We start from the raw sequence: 14128 nt of genomic DNA, 5'->3' as shown, positions 1-14128 counted from the left end.
TTTTTTTTTTTTTTTTTTTTTTTTTTAATAAAAAGGTATCTTGAAGGTTCAAAAAAGGGAAGAATTATCAAGAAGATTCACCATCACCCCTCTGCTTGCAAAACACGATGCAATTCTCACCCTGCAGGCGCCCCAGACTAGAAGAAACCTCTCTGTTAGCTGCAGATTCCACTTTGACCACAGCTGCCAGCGAAGTCCATTCTCTGCTTGGGTCTGGTTTTCCCTGCTTAGGGAGTCTGGTCCTATAATGCTCGTAGCATAACTCAGCAATTTCATCTGCTGACCACATAACTCCTGCTGCAAGCACTGCTTCTACACTGCATTCAATCACACTAACACCCCCCGTCCCCTCAAATCCTATTACTTTGTTGTATGAGGCCTTTCTGGGCCAGATTCTAACGTCGAAAGCCCGCTTGCGCCACCCCTTTCCAGATTGTTGAGAACTGCCACGAGACAGAAGTTTCCCAGTTTTTCTTGCTTTCCCCAGATCGCTAGGAATAAAAAAAAGCCCCGCTGGAACCCGAGCAGCCCACGAGCAGGCGCCGGTGCCGGAATCCCGCCGTCCCCACCACACAGCACCGCCCCCGCGCGGTTCCTGGCATGCCGGAGGCGCCGCGCCTCCTCAGCGATCGGGGCCGGCCAGCACTCACGCGTACACGACGGCAGCTTCGAAGCCCCCACCCCCAATTAACGCCGCCGACGCCCCGCGCCCCGGGCTGCACAGCGCGACACGGTCACCTCCCGCCGAAGCCCCCGGGGCCGTACCGCGCCCCGCAGCCCCGCCCCGCCATACGGTCTGCCGGGACGAGTAACTCTCGCGCAGGCGCACAAAGAAACACAGAGACACTCGGCGGACGCCGCTGCGTTTATTCATGGCCCGGCCCAGGCTTCACACAGAGGTGCCTTCGGCAGGCTGCTCGGGATGCCCCTCCTTCTTCTTGTCTTCCGGTTTCATCGCTGGGAAAAGCAGCACCTCCTGCGAGAGCGGATACAGTCAGCGGACTGCAAGGCCTCCCCCAGCAGAGCGCGGCCGCGCACGATCTCGCGAGACCGCCCCTCGGCCCCGCCCTGCGCCAGGCACGGGACAGAGGCGGCGCAGGGGCGCGGCGCTCCACGTACAGCTGGCGCTGGGACTGCGGGAGGGTGACAAAGGCTAGCTCTGCTGAGGCGGAGCTCTGTGCCTTAAAGCCTTACAAACGGCTGCAGGCCGTTATTTTGCTTTAATACGGAACCTCATTCTCTGATGCAGAAGTGCCAGTGCCTGCTGCTGGCTAATACTTACCTTGATGTTACTGGAATCGGTGAGGAACATGGTGAAACGATCGATTCCCATGCCCCAGCCAGCTGTAGGGGGAAGGCCATACTCCAGTGCAGTGCAGAAGTTTTCATCGATAAACATGGCTTCATCGTCACCTGCAGCTTTTGCCTAAATGAGAAAATAAGCAGTAAGGGGTAGGGGGTGTTTGCACAGAGCTAGATAGTACCGACACTATTAACCCCTACCAGAAAGGAGGAATACGTTTGTAGCAGCCATATCACTGATGGAACTAAGTCCCTCTACAGTCACACAAGTCAGTGACAGATGAAGGAATCTCACTCCTGTAAAGTTGTGGAGGTGCCCTGTACAGGTGTTACCAATTCAACTCTTAGGTTCAGTTCCCTTATGACCCAGCAGTTTCTTTACCAGGGGCCAGCCTCCTCACTGTAGTGAAAGCTGTATCTGGAGCTAGGCGCCAGCAGACCCCAGTGCAATAAATTGCTTTCAAAGGTTACCCAGGTTCTTCATTGCTTCCAAGTCCCCCTTTAATGATTACAGAAACAGGTAAGGACCCCAGTCATTGGAATCACTGCTACTTTGTTTCATGAAACAAAATTAAGGAACTGGTTTTTTTCCTTCAAGTAGAAAGATTAAAACCCAACAACACTGGGATGTTAACTGCTGCTGCTTATGTAAATTTACTCTGACACCTCCAAGTGCTAAAGGTGATAATAATAAATAAACGCTACACTTAAGTGTTGAAACAACAAACATTTTGGCTCACATAGTTTCAAAGAAAGATTCTGCAGAAGCTTTAAAGCAAACTACTTCGAGTCTGAAATCTTAAATTATGAACTGACACTCTTCAACTCAATTTCCACCTTAACATTATATTTTCAGGGAAATATTCATTCCATACATACAATCAAAGGGCTATGAAGACTGGTCGTAATTATAAAGAGACAACTGCAGAAAACATACACACAGCAGGCCAAAGGGCAAGGCACGTTTAGTAATATTCATTCTGATTAAACATTCTGAAATTTAACAAGTTATTTAACAACTGTCAAACTCGGGAAAATAGAATTATGTTTAATCCTCTCAGGTATTGTGAATCCATCAGGAACAGTAGGAAGAACAGGAACTCTTTCTGCAGTCTGCACCATCTGACCTCAATCACATGTGTACACATGCATCCATGTGTATGCATATGTAATTAATAACAATATCAGTTTGAGTCCCTCCTTTTCCAGAACTATGTCTATACATCTAGCGCTATACATTTGTAAGCCTAATAGTTTCCAATATACAGCTCTATTAGGTAAGCCAATTTAAAAGAACTCAGTTCTAAAAACTAGATACGTCATTCCATTTAAATTTTCCATGTCCAGTAAGAGTTATCTAAGAAACTAGAAGTATCATGTTGTATGATTACACAAAGGCTTCACTGTGGAAAAACAACTCTCTTTCAATATGAGAAAAACAGATAAAACACTCTGTACATCTGCTTTTTTCAGATCAGTATTGCAGGAACAAAAAAAAGAGGAAGATATTCTAAAACCTAGAAGTACTACTCAACAGCAGAGTTCAGACTTGATTACCTTACAGCAAAGTTCCTTTACAAGGACGTAAGTTTTAACAACAGACTTTCACTTGAGTGAACACTCTGTGTAATCACGACCCTTTTCATCAGTAGGGACTAGTGACAGATTTGGAATTAGACAAAAAATGTTCTTACATGCCTAAATCATTGATTCCCTACCTTGGCCTGGTCTTCAAAAAGCTGCCGCTGCTGAAAAGGATCATTCAGTTCTGTGTATGCATTACACACTTCCTTCTTCATCACAAAGAGTTCAAAGCGTTCTGTTAGTCCCCGATGAGTGCGATGCCTACATGAAAATGACAAATCAACCACATCTTGAAAGAAATGGCTTTACAAAACTAAAAGGGCATGTACATTACTTCAAGTGGATTACCCACATTTGGCAGCAACAGCTGTCTGAACTACTCAGCATGAACACACCTCTCCTCTGGATCCTGGCCTTCACAGCTCAGGAGCCAAGATCTATATAGGCTTGTGACAGAATAGTATTTAACTAGCATATAACATCAGCACCTCCTATTTTTGTTGTTGTTGTTTGTTTTTAAATAAAATAGGAGTGAAGGACTTAGAAGAGTTACATTATGACTGTGTATCATACCCTTACCATTTGGCTAGAGGACTCATGATCTGTGGATGATCACAGATGAAAGTTGGGTTGATACAAGTGACTTCAAGAAACTCACCGACTAACTGGGAAAATAAAAGCAAAACACATGTAGAATGCAGTATCACTTCCCAGCACTACCTCCCCCAAACATCCTATTTCCTTCTCTTCAGTACAGAAGAAGGTACCATTCAAGTGAAAAGGTTTACTAATCTCAGTAATGTCCTTTTTAACAGAGAACATGTGTCCTAGCTGGATAAGAAAAATAACAGCAGAACCTACTAAAAAAAAAAATAGTAACAATTTAATTTGGATATAACACAGGACAATAAGCAAAGCATCAGAAAAAGAAGCAGCTAATGCCACTGATCAAAGAAACTATATGGAAATCTACCAGTTCAGTAAGGTACATACAAATGCACAGATCTCTTGAACAAAACTGACATAAGAAAAAGCAGATCCGGTCTGGGCCTAAGAGATCGCTTTTCACACTACAGTTTTCTAGAGCTCATACTAAGCATGCATCAGTCAACTATAGTGAACACAGCAGGATTTTGACACAGCGAGGTTTCTCACTGTCATGGAGAAATAGCTTAAGTGCATGTCATTGTTTTCTCACATACAGCAAAAATTGCTCTGAAGAGATTTCTACTGAATCATAGAATCATTTGAGTTGGAAAGGACTTGTAAAAGTCAATTGTCCAACTCTCCTGCAAGCTAGATCAAGTTGCTCAGAGCCTGGTCCACGTACTGCTACAGACAGATCCTCAAAGATAATAGGAATACAAAAAAAATCACCTTTACTTACTTTGTCAAGAAGCCTGGCTGTTGTCCTAGGAGGTGGACACTCCACATTTCTCACTGCACAAAGGTCATCGAAGAACCTTCGAGTTTCTGCAATTGTAGACAAAAGTTGTAAGAGCCACCCAAGTAGCCACAACTTTTCTTTCTGCAAGCTTTGATATGTCTTAGTGATTCTCAAGATCTTAATAGTGGAAACATTAAAAGCAGAAATCATAATGGAAAACATTAGCTTAAATGTCAGTTTCAAACACTATAAAAGTGGTATTTGTTTCTCATTGTTTACATTAAAACAAACTATTTTGCATTTTAGAAACTTGGACAACAGTTATAGTTATATTACTGCCAGATATAGAAAAATTATTAAAAAAATGCACTAACATATTTCCTTAATTCTGAATTCCAAGAATGAAGTAGCAGATACACATATTTTGTAAAAAGCCAAAAATGATCTTATTCCTAACCTATCATCACAGACACAGAGACTCAACTGCACAGAAGACAGAATAAATAAGAAATAAAAACCTGTGTCTCTTCAACAGATCCAAACCTCTTCAGATCATGCCTCCTGAGTAGATAGCGTTATATATACTCAACAAAGAAAGAGGCAGAACAATCAGATCTTGCCAAGGATGGCATGGCAAGAAGGCTTCACTTCTTTCTGGACTTTTTTTGTAACAGACTAAGCTGGAGCAAGGCAATTCCACGTACTGGTACCACCGTGAGAAAGCAGCTGGTGGACTGCAGGCTGAGGATTTCAGATCTTTACTCCCTTTTTCTTAAGGAATAATTATAAGACATTCATAATTAGCATCTAACCTTCAGTTTCAAAAGACTCAGTTGATGGAAATTTCACTCCTAAAGTCTTTTGCAGTTCATCCACCATACTAATGCGCCGGAAGGGAGGGGTAAAATCTATCTCATAGGCCTGTCCATCTTGACCATCTGGATGGTAAGTGATCTTATAACTTCCGGTAATGTGTTTCACCATCCCTACAAGAGGAAACTGAAGTTAAGAAGAGAGCATGGAACATAATATGCAACTCCTTCTGGAGATTCTTACTCTTTTTTAATTAATATTGCATATGTAACCTGAAAGCAACTTCTCTGTGATTTCCATCAAATCATGGTAGTCTGCGTAAGCCATGTAGAATTCACAAGTTGTGAACTCAGGGTTGTGAGTCAAATCAATTCCTTCATTCCGGAACTGACGCCCGATTTCATATACTCTGTCCAGGCCTCCAACCACCAACATCTAAACAGAAAGAAATTCAAGTAAATACTAACATTATCAAAAGAACGAGAAAGAGCTCAAAACTGCTACATGATCTGACAAATCTGATTCAAGTTTCCTTCTGTTAATGCCACTCCAATGAGTCCACTATCGTGCAGTAATAATCCACTCTTCAGTTACGCTTACTTTTTTTAGAATGAGATGTGCCCTTGCTGCTAAGAAGGCTAATGGTGCTATTGTCTGCATTACGCAAAGTATTGCCAGCAGGTCAAAGGAGGTCATTTGTCCCCTCTACTCAGTGCTGGTGGGGTAACATCAGAGGGTACCATGATCAGTTCTGGACTCCTCAGTAAAAGAAAGACATGGTCACGCTGGAGACAGATCAGTGAAGGGCCACAAAGATGAATAAGTGACTAGAACGCTTCTCCAATGAGACAAAGCTGAGAGCTAGGATTGTATAGACTAGAGCAGAGAACGCTCCAGGGGAAATCTTATCACTGTACATAAATACCTGAAGAAAGAGAGTGAAGACTGAGCCAAGCTCATTTCAGTGACGCCTAGTGACAGGAAGACGCAGCAGGCACAAACTGGAACACAGCAGACTTAATTTGAACATCAGAAACTATTTTGTACTGTGTGGGTGACTAAAGAGTGGCACAGGGTTGCTGAAAGAGCTTGTGGAGTCTTCCTCTGTGGAAATACTCTGAAGCCATTTGGATACAGTCCTGGGTAACCTGCTGCAGGGGCCCCTGCTTGAATACGGTGTTTGGACCACATGATCTCCAGAGGTCCCTTCCAACCTCAACCACTCTGCGACCATGTGAGATCACAACAATTTGGAGAATATAGGCTTAACCATAAGAGGCTTGTATTTTACCTTATGGTAAAGCTCTGGAGCAATTCTCATATACAACTTCATATCCAGCTCATTGTGATATGTGATAAAAGGTTTTGCCATAGCTCCACCCGGAATTATATTCATCATAGGAGTTTCAATCTGTAAAGTAACAACAAAATAAAGAAATTTAACATTGGTATAAATATTTCCAGCCTTCTCCCTCAATACAGGCCCTTCTTTCATCCTTAGGGCATTTCTGTTTCCACAGCAGAACTCTATAGTACAAGCAAACCAACCAACCACAACTAATTTTAATGAAAATTTTCTGCATTTCATTTATTCTTTGACGTGTTAGTATATGAAAACAACTCTTAAGGCCACTTCTCCCATGCAGCCAATAAAGACAAGCCACTTAAAATATTTAGAATTACAGAATATTGTAAGATGGAAGGGACCCAGGAGGACCCTTGAATCCAACCCCTAACTCCATACATAGCAATCTAAGAGTTAAACCATATATCTCAGAGCATTGTTCAAATGTTTCTTGAACACAGGCAAGCTTGGGGACATGACTGCTTTCCTGGGGTGCCTGTTCCAGTGCCTGACCTATCTCACAGCAAATAATTTTTCCCTAATAGTCAATCTGAACCTCCCTCAACACAGCTTTAAGCTCACTCTGGAAGGCTCCTCCACCCTCAAAGGAAATGAGTGAGCATTTAACTCCCACGTCTAGATCATTGATAAAAATATTGAAGAACTGGCCCTAAAATTGAGCCCTTGGGAATACCAATAGTGACTGGCTGCCAACTTGATGTTATCCCATTTACTACACCTCTTTGAGCCCAACCCTTCAGACAGCTATTCACTCATCATATTGTGTACATGTATGACGGACATTTTGTCTAGAAGGATACGAAAAGAGAGAGTATCAGAATTGTTGTTAAAAAAAGTGAAAAAAGGTCCATTGCTTTCACTTTGCCCATTAGGCAATGTCACAAAAGGATATTAAATTAGTAAAGTATGACCTCCCATTCACAAACCCATGTTCATTTTGACTGATGACTGCACTGTCTTTCAAAGGTTTTTCAGTAACTTGCAGAATAACCTTTACCATAATTTTATCAGGCACCAAAGTGAGACTGGTAGATCTAGAATTACCAGGGCCTACTTTCCTGCCCTTCTTGAAATTCAGAATAACATTTACTAACTTCCAGTCAAGTGGGACCTCTTCAGATTCCCAGCACCACTGATAAATAACTGAGAGATCTCGTAACAACATTGGCCAACTCTTTCAGTAACCTGGGAAGAAACTCACTGAGCCTTGGAAACTACAATTGCAAAAGCAAAGCCCATCCCAAATCAACATCAACCGGGAGCTTAGCACTTCACCAGACACGATCCTCCAACCCTGCACTCCAGGGGTCCCAGGGACCGTCACTGGTGTTCAGAGACAGGGATAAACAAACAAGATATTTAATATCTCTGCTTTATCATCATCTATTCTCACTTTAGAAAAACTTGGCATGTGACCCTGAATACAAGGAATCCCTAAAACTGAGAAGCTCCAAATACATTTGGTATGCAGACAGAGATAACAATGAAGCTTTACCTCAAGGAAGCCCAATTCATCCAGAAAGCTCCGAATATACGTCACAATCTTTGCACGGGTTATAAATTTCTGCCTCACATAGTCATTAAGAATTAAATCCAAGTATCTCTGTCGATACCTAGTTTCCTGAAAGAAGAAATATCTTTAGAACAAGTTAGACAAAATGGACTGCCAAAAAAAAAAAAAAAACAACCAAAAAGAAGAGTACCCAAAGCAAAACAAGATGAATGGATTTCTGCTCACTAACATCATTAGCAAATATAAAAGATTATCCAATCAAAACTATCACTCAAATCACCTCCAAAAGTGGCAAGTATGACAGTTACCTTGTCTTTGAGGCCGAAATGAAGATGAGGCAACATGTGTAGGCATGGAGATAAAAGAGTTACTTCATAAGGAATAATACTCAGTTCTCCTTTCTTTGTTTTCCCAGGATTCCCCACTACACCAATAATGTCCCCACGACGTAGTTTGTTGTTAATACGGAAATATTCTTCCTCAGACTTGTAAAGCCTGTAATTACAAAATAGAGTATGAGCAGTTTTACTTAAAATTCAACATTCCAGTTGTCCTGCTCACCTCTCCTCAGGTGAAATTCTTAAAAAAAAAAAAAAACACGTATTCTCCCAAAAGGGAGGCCGATGACTGACAACATCCAAAACAAAACATCACCTGCCTGAGCCAATCCCTACTGGAACAGAGATGAAAATACAGATCTCTAAATCCTAGAATGCAGTTCAGTTTAGAATGCTAATAGGAATATTTTACTTACCTGGAATTTGCCATGACCTGCAACTTGACTCCTTCACCACGAAGATCATAGAAAATCAGTTTCCCTCCAGAGGCACGCTTTGCATGGATTCGACCTAAGTAGCAAAAGAATGCAGGTCATTGGGAAACATGTCCCTAAAAGGACACAGGACAATGTTGTATACGTTTCCCCCAACACAAGAAGGATATTGAGCTGTTGGAGCAGATCCAGTGGAGGGCCACGAAGATGATCAGAGGGCTGGAGCACCTGCCCTACGAAGACAGGCTGAGAGAGCTGGGGCTCTTCAGCCTGGAGAAGAGAAGGCTCTGAGGAGACCTTATAGGCCTACAGGAAAGCTGGGGAAGGACCTCTCATCAGGGCAGGCAGTGACTGGACTAGGGAAAATGGTTTTCAACTGGAAGATAGTAGACTTAGACTGGAGAGTAAGAAGAAATTCTTGACTGTGAGGGTGGTGGGACACTGGAACAGGTTGCCCAGTGAGGTTGTGGATGCCCAATCCCTGGAAGCATTCAAGGCCAGGCTGGATGGGGCCGTGAGCAACCTGGTCTAGAGGGAGGTGTCCCTGCCTATAGCAGGGGGGTTGGAATTAGATGATCTTAAAGGTCCCTTCCAACCCAAACCATCCTATGATTCATTCTATGATTCTATGACACAGGGGCAAAAGCCACAACATCACCACTTGGATAAAAGATCACCAGCTCTGCACTGATTGCTAAGTGTGAAAGAGAAGCAGTTAAAGTCTCAAAACTACTAAGACTGCACAAATGTTCACATGAGCTTTGGGGGTCTTGGAGCCCAAATCACTGTCTGATCTTCTGCTTATAAGGAATGTTGCAGTCCGCTCAGTCTGAAAGGTCCTATCTTGAATAGTCCAAAACTGCTTCAGACTTAGCTTCAAGACTGAGAAAATAAGCAGGATCATCACAATTCGAAAAGAGACCATCCCATCTCTAAAATCAGCTAGAATGTGGCTCTGCAAAGCAACAGACCATCTTTCTGAATCCTAGATTACACCTTACCTGCCACTCTCACTGTAACGTCTGTCAGGTGATCTCCTGGCTGTAAGTGACTGTACCTCTCTATAAAATCTGAGAGAGATAAGTCTACATGGAACTTGTGAGGGTAAGGATCTTCATTGGTGCCCTTCAGCTGCTGGATTGCATGACTACGAATCTTGTAATATTGCTGCCATAAGAAACAAACAAAACCAAATGATTTTGTTAGAATCTCAAAGTATTTTGTATATTATAAATTAAAACACAACTGCTCTGATTTAGGAATACGTAGGTCTCTCTCTATTTTAACTACTTAGTTCACTGTGAATAAAAATCAAATGTAAATAAGTAACATTTATTTTCAGAACAGTATTAAGCACATGGCCACACACTCACATTTGGATCCAAGCTTTCCTCATCAGCACCAATGTTATTCTCCGAATCAGAAACCAAGGAAGGCTTATTTGAATGCTTTTCATTTTGTTCTTTATGTTTTGCCTCTTTTTCAGCAATTTTTCTCTCAGCCTTCAGACGTCTCTTTAGTTCACTGTAAAATAAAAAGAAATCGGATGCAGAACATACCTCAATACTTCTACAGGGGAGCACACAGCAAGATTTTGCCAAGAACTGACCGTACAAATAACCCTGTCATCCTCTCTGCTCTGCACAAAAAGCAAAACAATACTTCAGCATATTTAAGAGTTATCTTCTTTGAACTCTCTTAGCCTATTCCTTAAAAGATACAAATATTCAGAGAAAACTAAAACCTAGTTGAACATCGTTTAAACAGATCTGGAGAACCTGGAGAATGCTGGCGGATGCCCGCAGGCCCCTCCTTTCCTGCGAGTCGCTATGAAGCACAGCTCCCCCAGGGGGCAGTCACTGAAAGAATGCACTCTCACCCTGCAGGAAGCCAGGCGCCACCGAGGCGCACAAAGCCACCTTCGCGGCCCGCCCCATCCCATAGCCCACAGGCACCCACAGCCCCGGCTCCGCCGTTCGGGACTTCATGAGGAAAGAGGCGGGCGCAGCCGGACCGCTAAGCACCGACCTGCTTCGGTCATGAGGTACCTGGCACCAGCGGAGCGCGGGCGCGGCCCTCCGGGCCCAGCCGAAGAGCTGCGCGGCAGCGGGGCTCAGCATGCCGCGCTCCGACGGATGGTCGAGCGGATTCGCACACCGGTCAGCCAGACGTACGCTTCACCTCACCTGCCCTGCCTTGCCCTTTCACTCCTCCCCAGCCCCGCCGGCCCGCCCACCCTCACTTTTTACTGAGGCGCGACTCGGCGTCCGCCGGATCGAACTCGCGTTCCGCCGCGGCCGCCATCTTCCCAGCTCTGTCCCGCGCTTCCGGCACCGGTGCGCATGCGCAGCGAGCGCGGAGATGGCGGCGCCCTCGCGGAAGGTGTTTGTATGGGACGATGGCACACCCATGCGCTTCTACATACGGCCCGGGATGGCCAAGCTCCGCCTGGCGCCGCTGCTGCTGGCGGGGGGCGCGGGGCTGTGCCGAGTACAGGAGCCGGGCGCCGTGCACCTGGTGCAGCCCGGGGAGCTGGCGCCTGACGGGGCCGTCTCCACCGAGTACGTGGTGGCGTGCGTGGAGAGGCAGCGGAGGCTGCCGCTGGACCTTTACCGGCAGAGCGGCCCCGCGCCGCTCACCGCCTCGCCGCGCGGCCGCCTCCCCTTCACCGAGGCGGAGGACGCGGCGCTGCTGCAGGCCGTGCGCGAGCGGAGCGGGGCGCGGGTGAGTGGCACGACGCTATGGAAGGAACTGGAGTGCGCCGGGCTGACGCGGCATAGCTGGCAGGCCATGCGCGACCGCTACCTGCGGCACCTGCGGCCGCTGTACCGGGGTGAGCTGCGGGCGGGGGGCGGGGCCGGACTGGGCGGCGGGCGAGGCTCCGTACCCCGCCGCAGCTCGACACCGTGCGCGCCTCTTCCCGCAGAGCCCCAGCAGACAGAGGAGGCCGCGGCGCCGATGGGCATTTTCGAGGCAGCGAATCGGGAGTTTGAGAGCTCCGGGGTAAGTGCGTAGACGCCGGTGTGGAACAGCTCTGCGCAGAGATCCTTCCTGGTTGCCACAAAATAACTTTCCTGTGTATCGGTTCATAGTTAACTTCTGAATTATTTTGTCCCATGATGGCCTTTCTGCTATAGTGAAGTGGAAGCTTCGTGTAAGCTGTGAAATGCATTGTATGTGATGGTCAGTGTCTCACCACCGCATGTGGAAGAGGATGTGTTTGCTTAGTTTAATTCTCTATTCAAAGTTAGTTGATGAAATTAATGTGATGTGCTGTTGCGTGTTAAAAGCTGTTCTGGCAGCTTTCACCTTGGGCATAAAACGTTTGTGTATTCTCTTTTTTCCTTTTGTACTTAAATTGTTCAAATACTGCTTTATATTTGCTGTTTTTATGTGCTCTTGCAGAACCTTGTTAATGTGTTACTTCACTTCAGTCACTGAATTTTGCTGTGCCTTGTAATAACCTTGTATGATGTAGAAAGTCATGGTAGAAGACAGCATTTGCAGTAAAGCAGCAATAAAAGAAGCTTGCCAGAAGCTACCTTGTCTAACCACTGTCTCTTCTTACTTGTAGTCAGAAAGTGACACCTCGGACACTCCAGAAGAACTTCCTATGCAAAATGGAGAAGGAATGTTTTCAGGGGAAGCAGTATCTGGACTGAAGGACTGTGCTCTCCCTACTGCTCAAGAAGAAAATAAACAAACACACACTTGCCCTGATTCTAGCAAAGTTGAAGAAGCAGCACAAATTATTCAGCACTTTGTGGAGGAGTTCCACACGGACCTGCTCACTGTTATGCAGGCCTTTTTGAAAAACAGTGGTGAAGTGGAGGCTACTTCATACTACCTGCATGCAGGGCAACGCTCAGATGGGTACCCTGTGTGGAGCAGAGAGGATGACCTGGAATTGCAAAAGGATGATGAGGATGTCAGAAGTAAATTGATAGCAAAATTTGGAGCTGAAAATGTAGCAAGGCGAGTAGCATTTAGGAAAAGTTAAAATAGCAAAGCAGAGTGAAATGACCAATCTAGAACAGTGGCAAGAATGTACTTTTCTTTGTTTTTTTAAGTCACTTCAGAATAGTACTTTAGAATTTCCCATCACACTTGCATTTCTAAAAGTTTCAGAAATGCTTTAAAATAATGTTTATAAAAGGTGGCTGTTGTACTGCATTCAGAATATACTGAAGCATAAGTAAAAATGGTGGAGAGGTCCTATCCAGTATCAAGTTCTCTCACTGCAAATTTGATTTTTAAACTGTATATCTACTACGTACTTCTGACAGTCTGACCTGTACTTTGCTGTATGCAAAGGATTTTGAACATGGTTGGCTAAGTTTCATTCAGTTTTCTTCTAAAGCATTATTAGTGTGCTGTCTGTTACATGTGTCATTTCAGAGTGCTGCAGACAATCATCTAAGAACCTGCTCTGCTGGCTATTTTCATTATCTTTTGTTGTTGTTGTAGCTGATGTGTGGTGGAAGTACCAGTGAAAGTTTAATAGCTTAAAAAGAGGGTCAAGAGCATTCATGCTAGAAGACTTATTTGAGGCACTTGGTCTAATGAATCAACACTGAGATCTGGGAATGGCCAAAAATGTTCCCTGGGCTATTATAATAGTCATTCTTACATTACAGTGATCCCTCAAGCCAGCAGGCAGTCACTGGAGTTTTTATTACCACTTTAATATGTGTTCTCCAGCACTAATATTGCAGGATTTGTTTAATAACATTAAACGTATCATCTGGCTTTACCATTTCAAAACCAGTGATCAGCTCTTCCCTAGCTACAGGTTGAAGAGTCCCAAAATCCTCAATCTAGGTGGAGTAACCTAGTATCTGTCTCAGACTTAAAGTAAAAAATGTGCTCGGAGTATCAGCTTTGTCATGTTAGAAGGAGTGAGAAAATTTCCAATATACAGTCACAATCCAAAAAATTCAGTTACTTCAACCTGAAATTGCGCTCTGGTCTCTATTTAAATATTATTTCAACAATCACTCAAAGCAACAGCTTAGCACTAGTTGTTTATAACTCCTTTAAGTCTGGAATTCAGTCATCCTTTTGGTGAAGTAAAATGGGCCCCTTTGATTATTGACTTGTTTTATCTTAACACTTTAGAAGAGCAAACTCTGACTTTATACCAATAAACTTGACATTTATTTATAAACAAACTGCACTGCTCTTTATTTATGCATGTCCCAATAGATATAGCCATAGTTTTATCAGTCATGCTCACTGTCTTCAAATTTATTTTTTTTTTTCCCCCAAAATTATGTTTAGTCATCTTTGCATGCACTAATACACCTTTAAAATTTCAGGTGACTACCCTGTATAGTTTTGGTGCTTTCAGAAAAAAAGAAAATTATTGCCAATAGTTGCAGTGAGGAAACA

At 44.0% G+C, this 14128-nt stretch overlaps 3 protein-coding genes across 6 annotated transcripts in view; 1 reads left to right on the top strand and 2 right to left on the bottom strand.

The window, feature by feature from the left end:
- Positions 1 to 770, bottom strand: part of ADAT1 (adenosine deaminase, tRNA specific 1) — an 18577-nt gene extending 17807 nt beyond the window's left edge. For 2 of the 4 annotated variants that reach the window (XM_021408768.1, XM_021408769.1), the window contains exon 1: positions 121 to 759. In XM_021408768.1, the coding sequence (XP_021264443.1) occupies positions 121 to 289 (169 nt within the window). In that variant the 5' untranslated portion in view covers positions 290 to 759. Of the gene's footprint in view, positions 1 to 120 lie in introns of all 4 variants that reach the window. The other 2 variants (XM_021408770.1, XM_021408771.1) reach the window with 2 other exon arrangements.
- KARS (lysyl-tRNA synthetase) lies at positions 847 to 10901 on the bottom strand. Its single transcript, XM_021408767.1, has 14 exons — positions 10766 to 10901; positions 10111 to 10261; positions 9739 to 9904; positions 8720 to 8813; positions 8274 to 8460; positions 7948 to 8073; positions 6378 to 6497; positions 5359 to 5521; positions 5086 to 5259; positions 4274 to 4359; positions 3466 to 3551; positions 3021 to 3147; positions 1283 to 1426; positions 847 to 976 (listed from the first exon to the last, which is right to left on the bottom strand). The coding sequence occupies exons 1-14, from the start codon at positions 10855 to 10857 to the stop codon at positions 890 to 892; spliced, it is 1803 nt and encodes a 600-aa protein (XP_021264442.1). The 5' UTR covers positions 10858 to 10901; the 3' UTR covers positions 847 to 889.
- TERF2IP (TERF2 interacting protein) lies at positions 10831 to 13908 on the top strand. Its single transcript, XM_021408774.1, has 3 exons — positions 10831 to 11570; positions 11664 to 11740; positions 12312 to 13908. Exons 1-3 carry the CDS (start codon positions 10856 to 10858, stop codon positions 12735 to 12737), a joined length of 1218 nt encoding a protein of 405 aa, XP_021264449.1. The 5' UTR covers positions 10831 to 10855; the 3' UTR covers positions 12738 to 13908.

The sequence above is a fragment of the Numida meleagris genome, chromosome 10 (genome assembly GCF_002078875.1).
Source record: "Numida meleagris isolate 19003 breed g44 Domestic line chromosome 10, NumMel1.0, whole genome shotgun sequence".
Lineage (NCBI taxonomy): Eukaryota > Metazoa > Chordata > Aves > Galliformes > Numididae > Numida > Numida meleagris.
The sequence above is the reverse complement of the archived record's forward strand: the minus strand, read 5'-3'. Positions and strand labels throughout refer to the sequence as shown.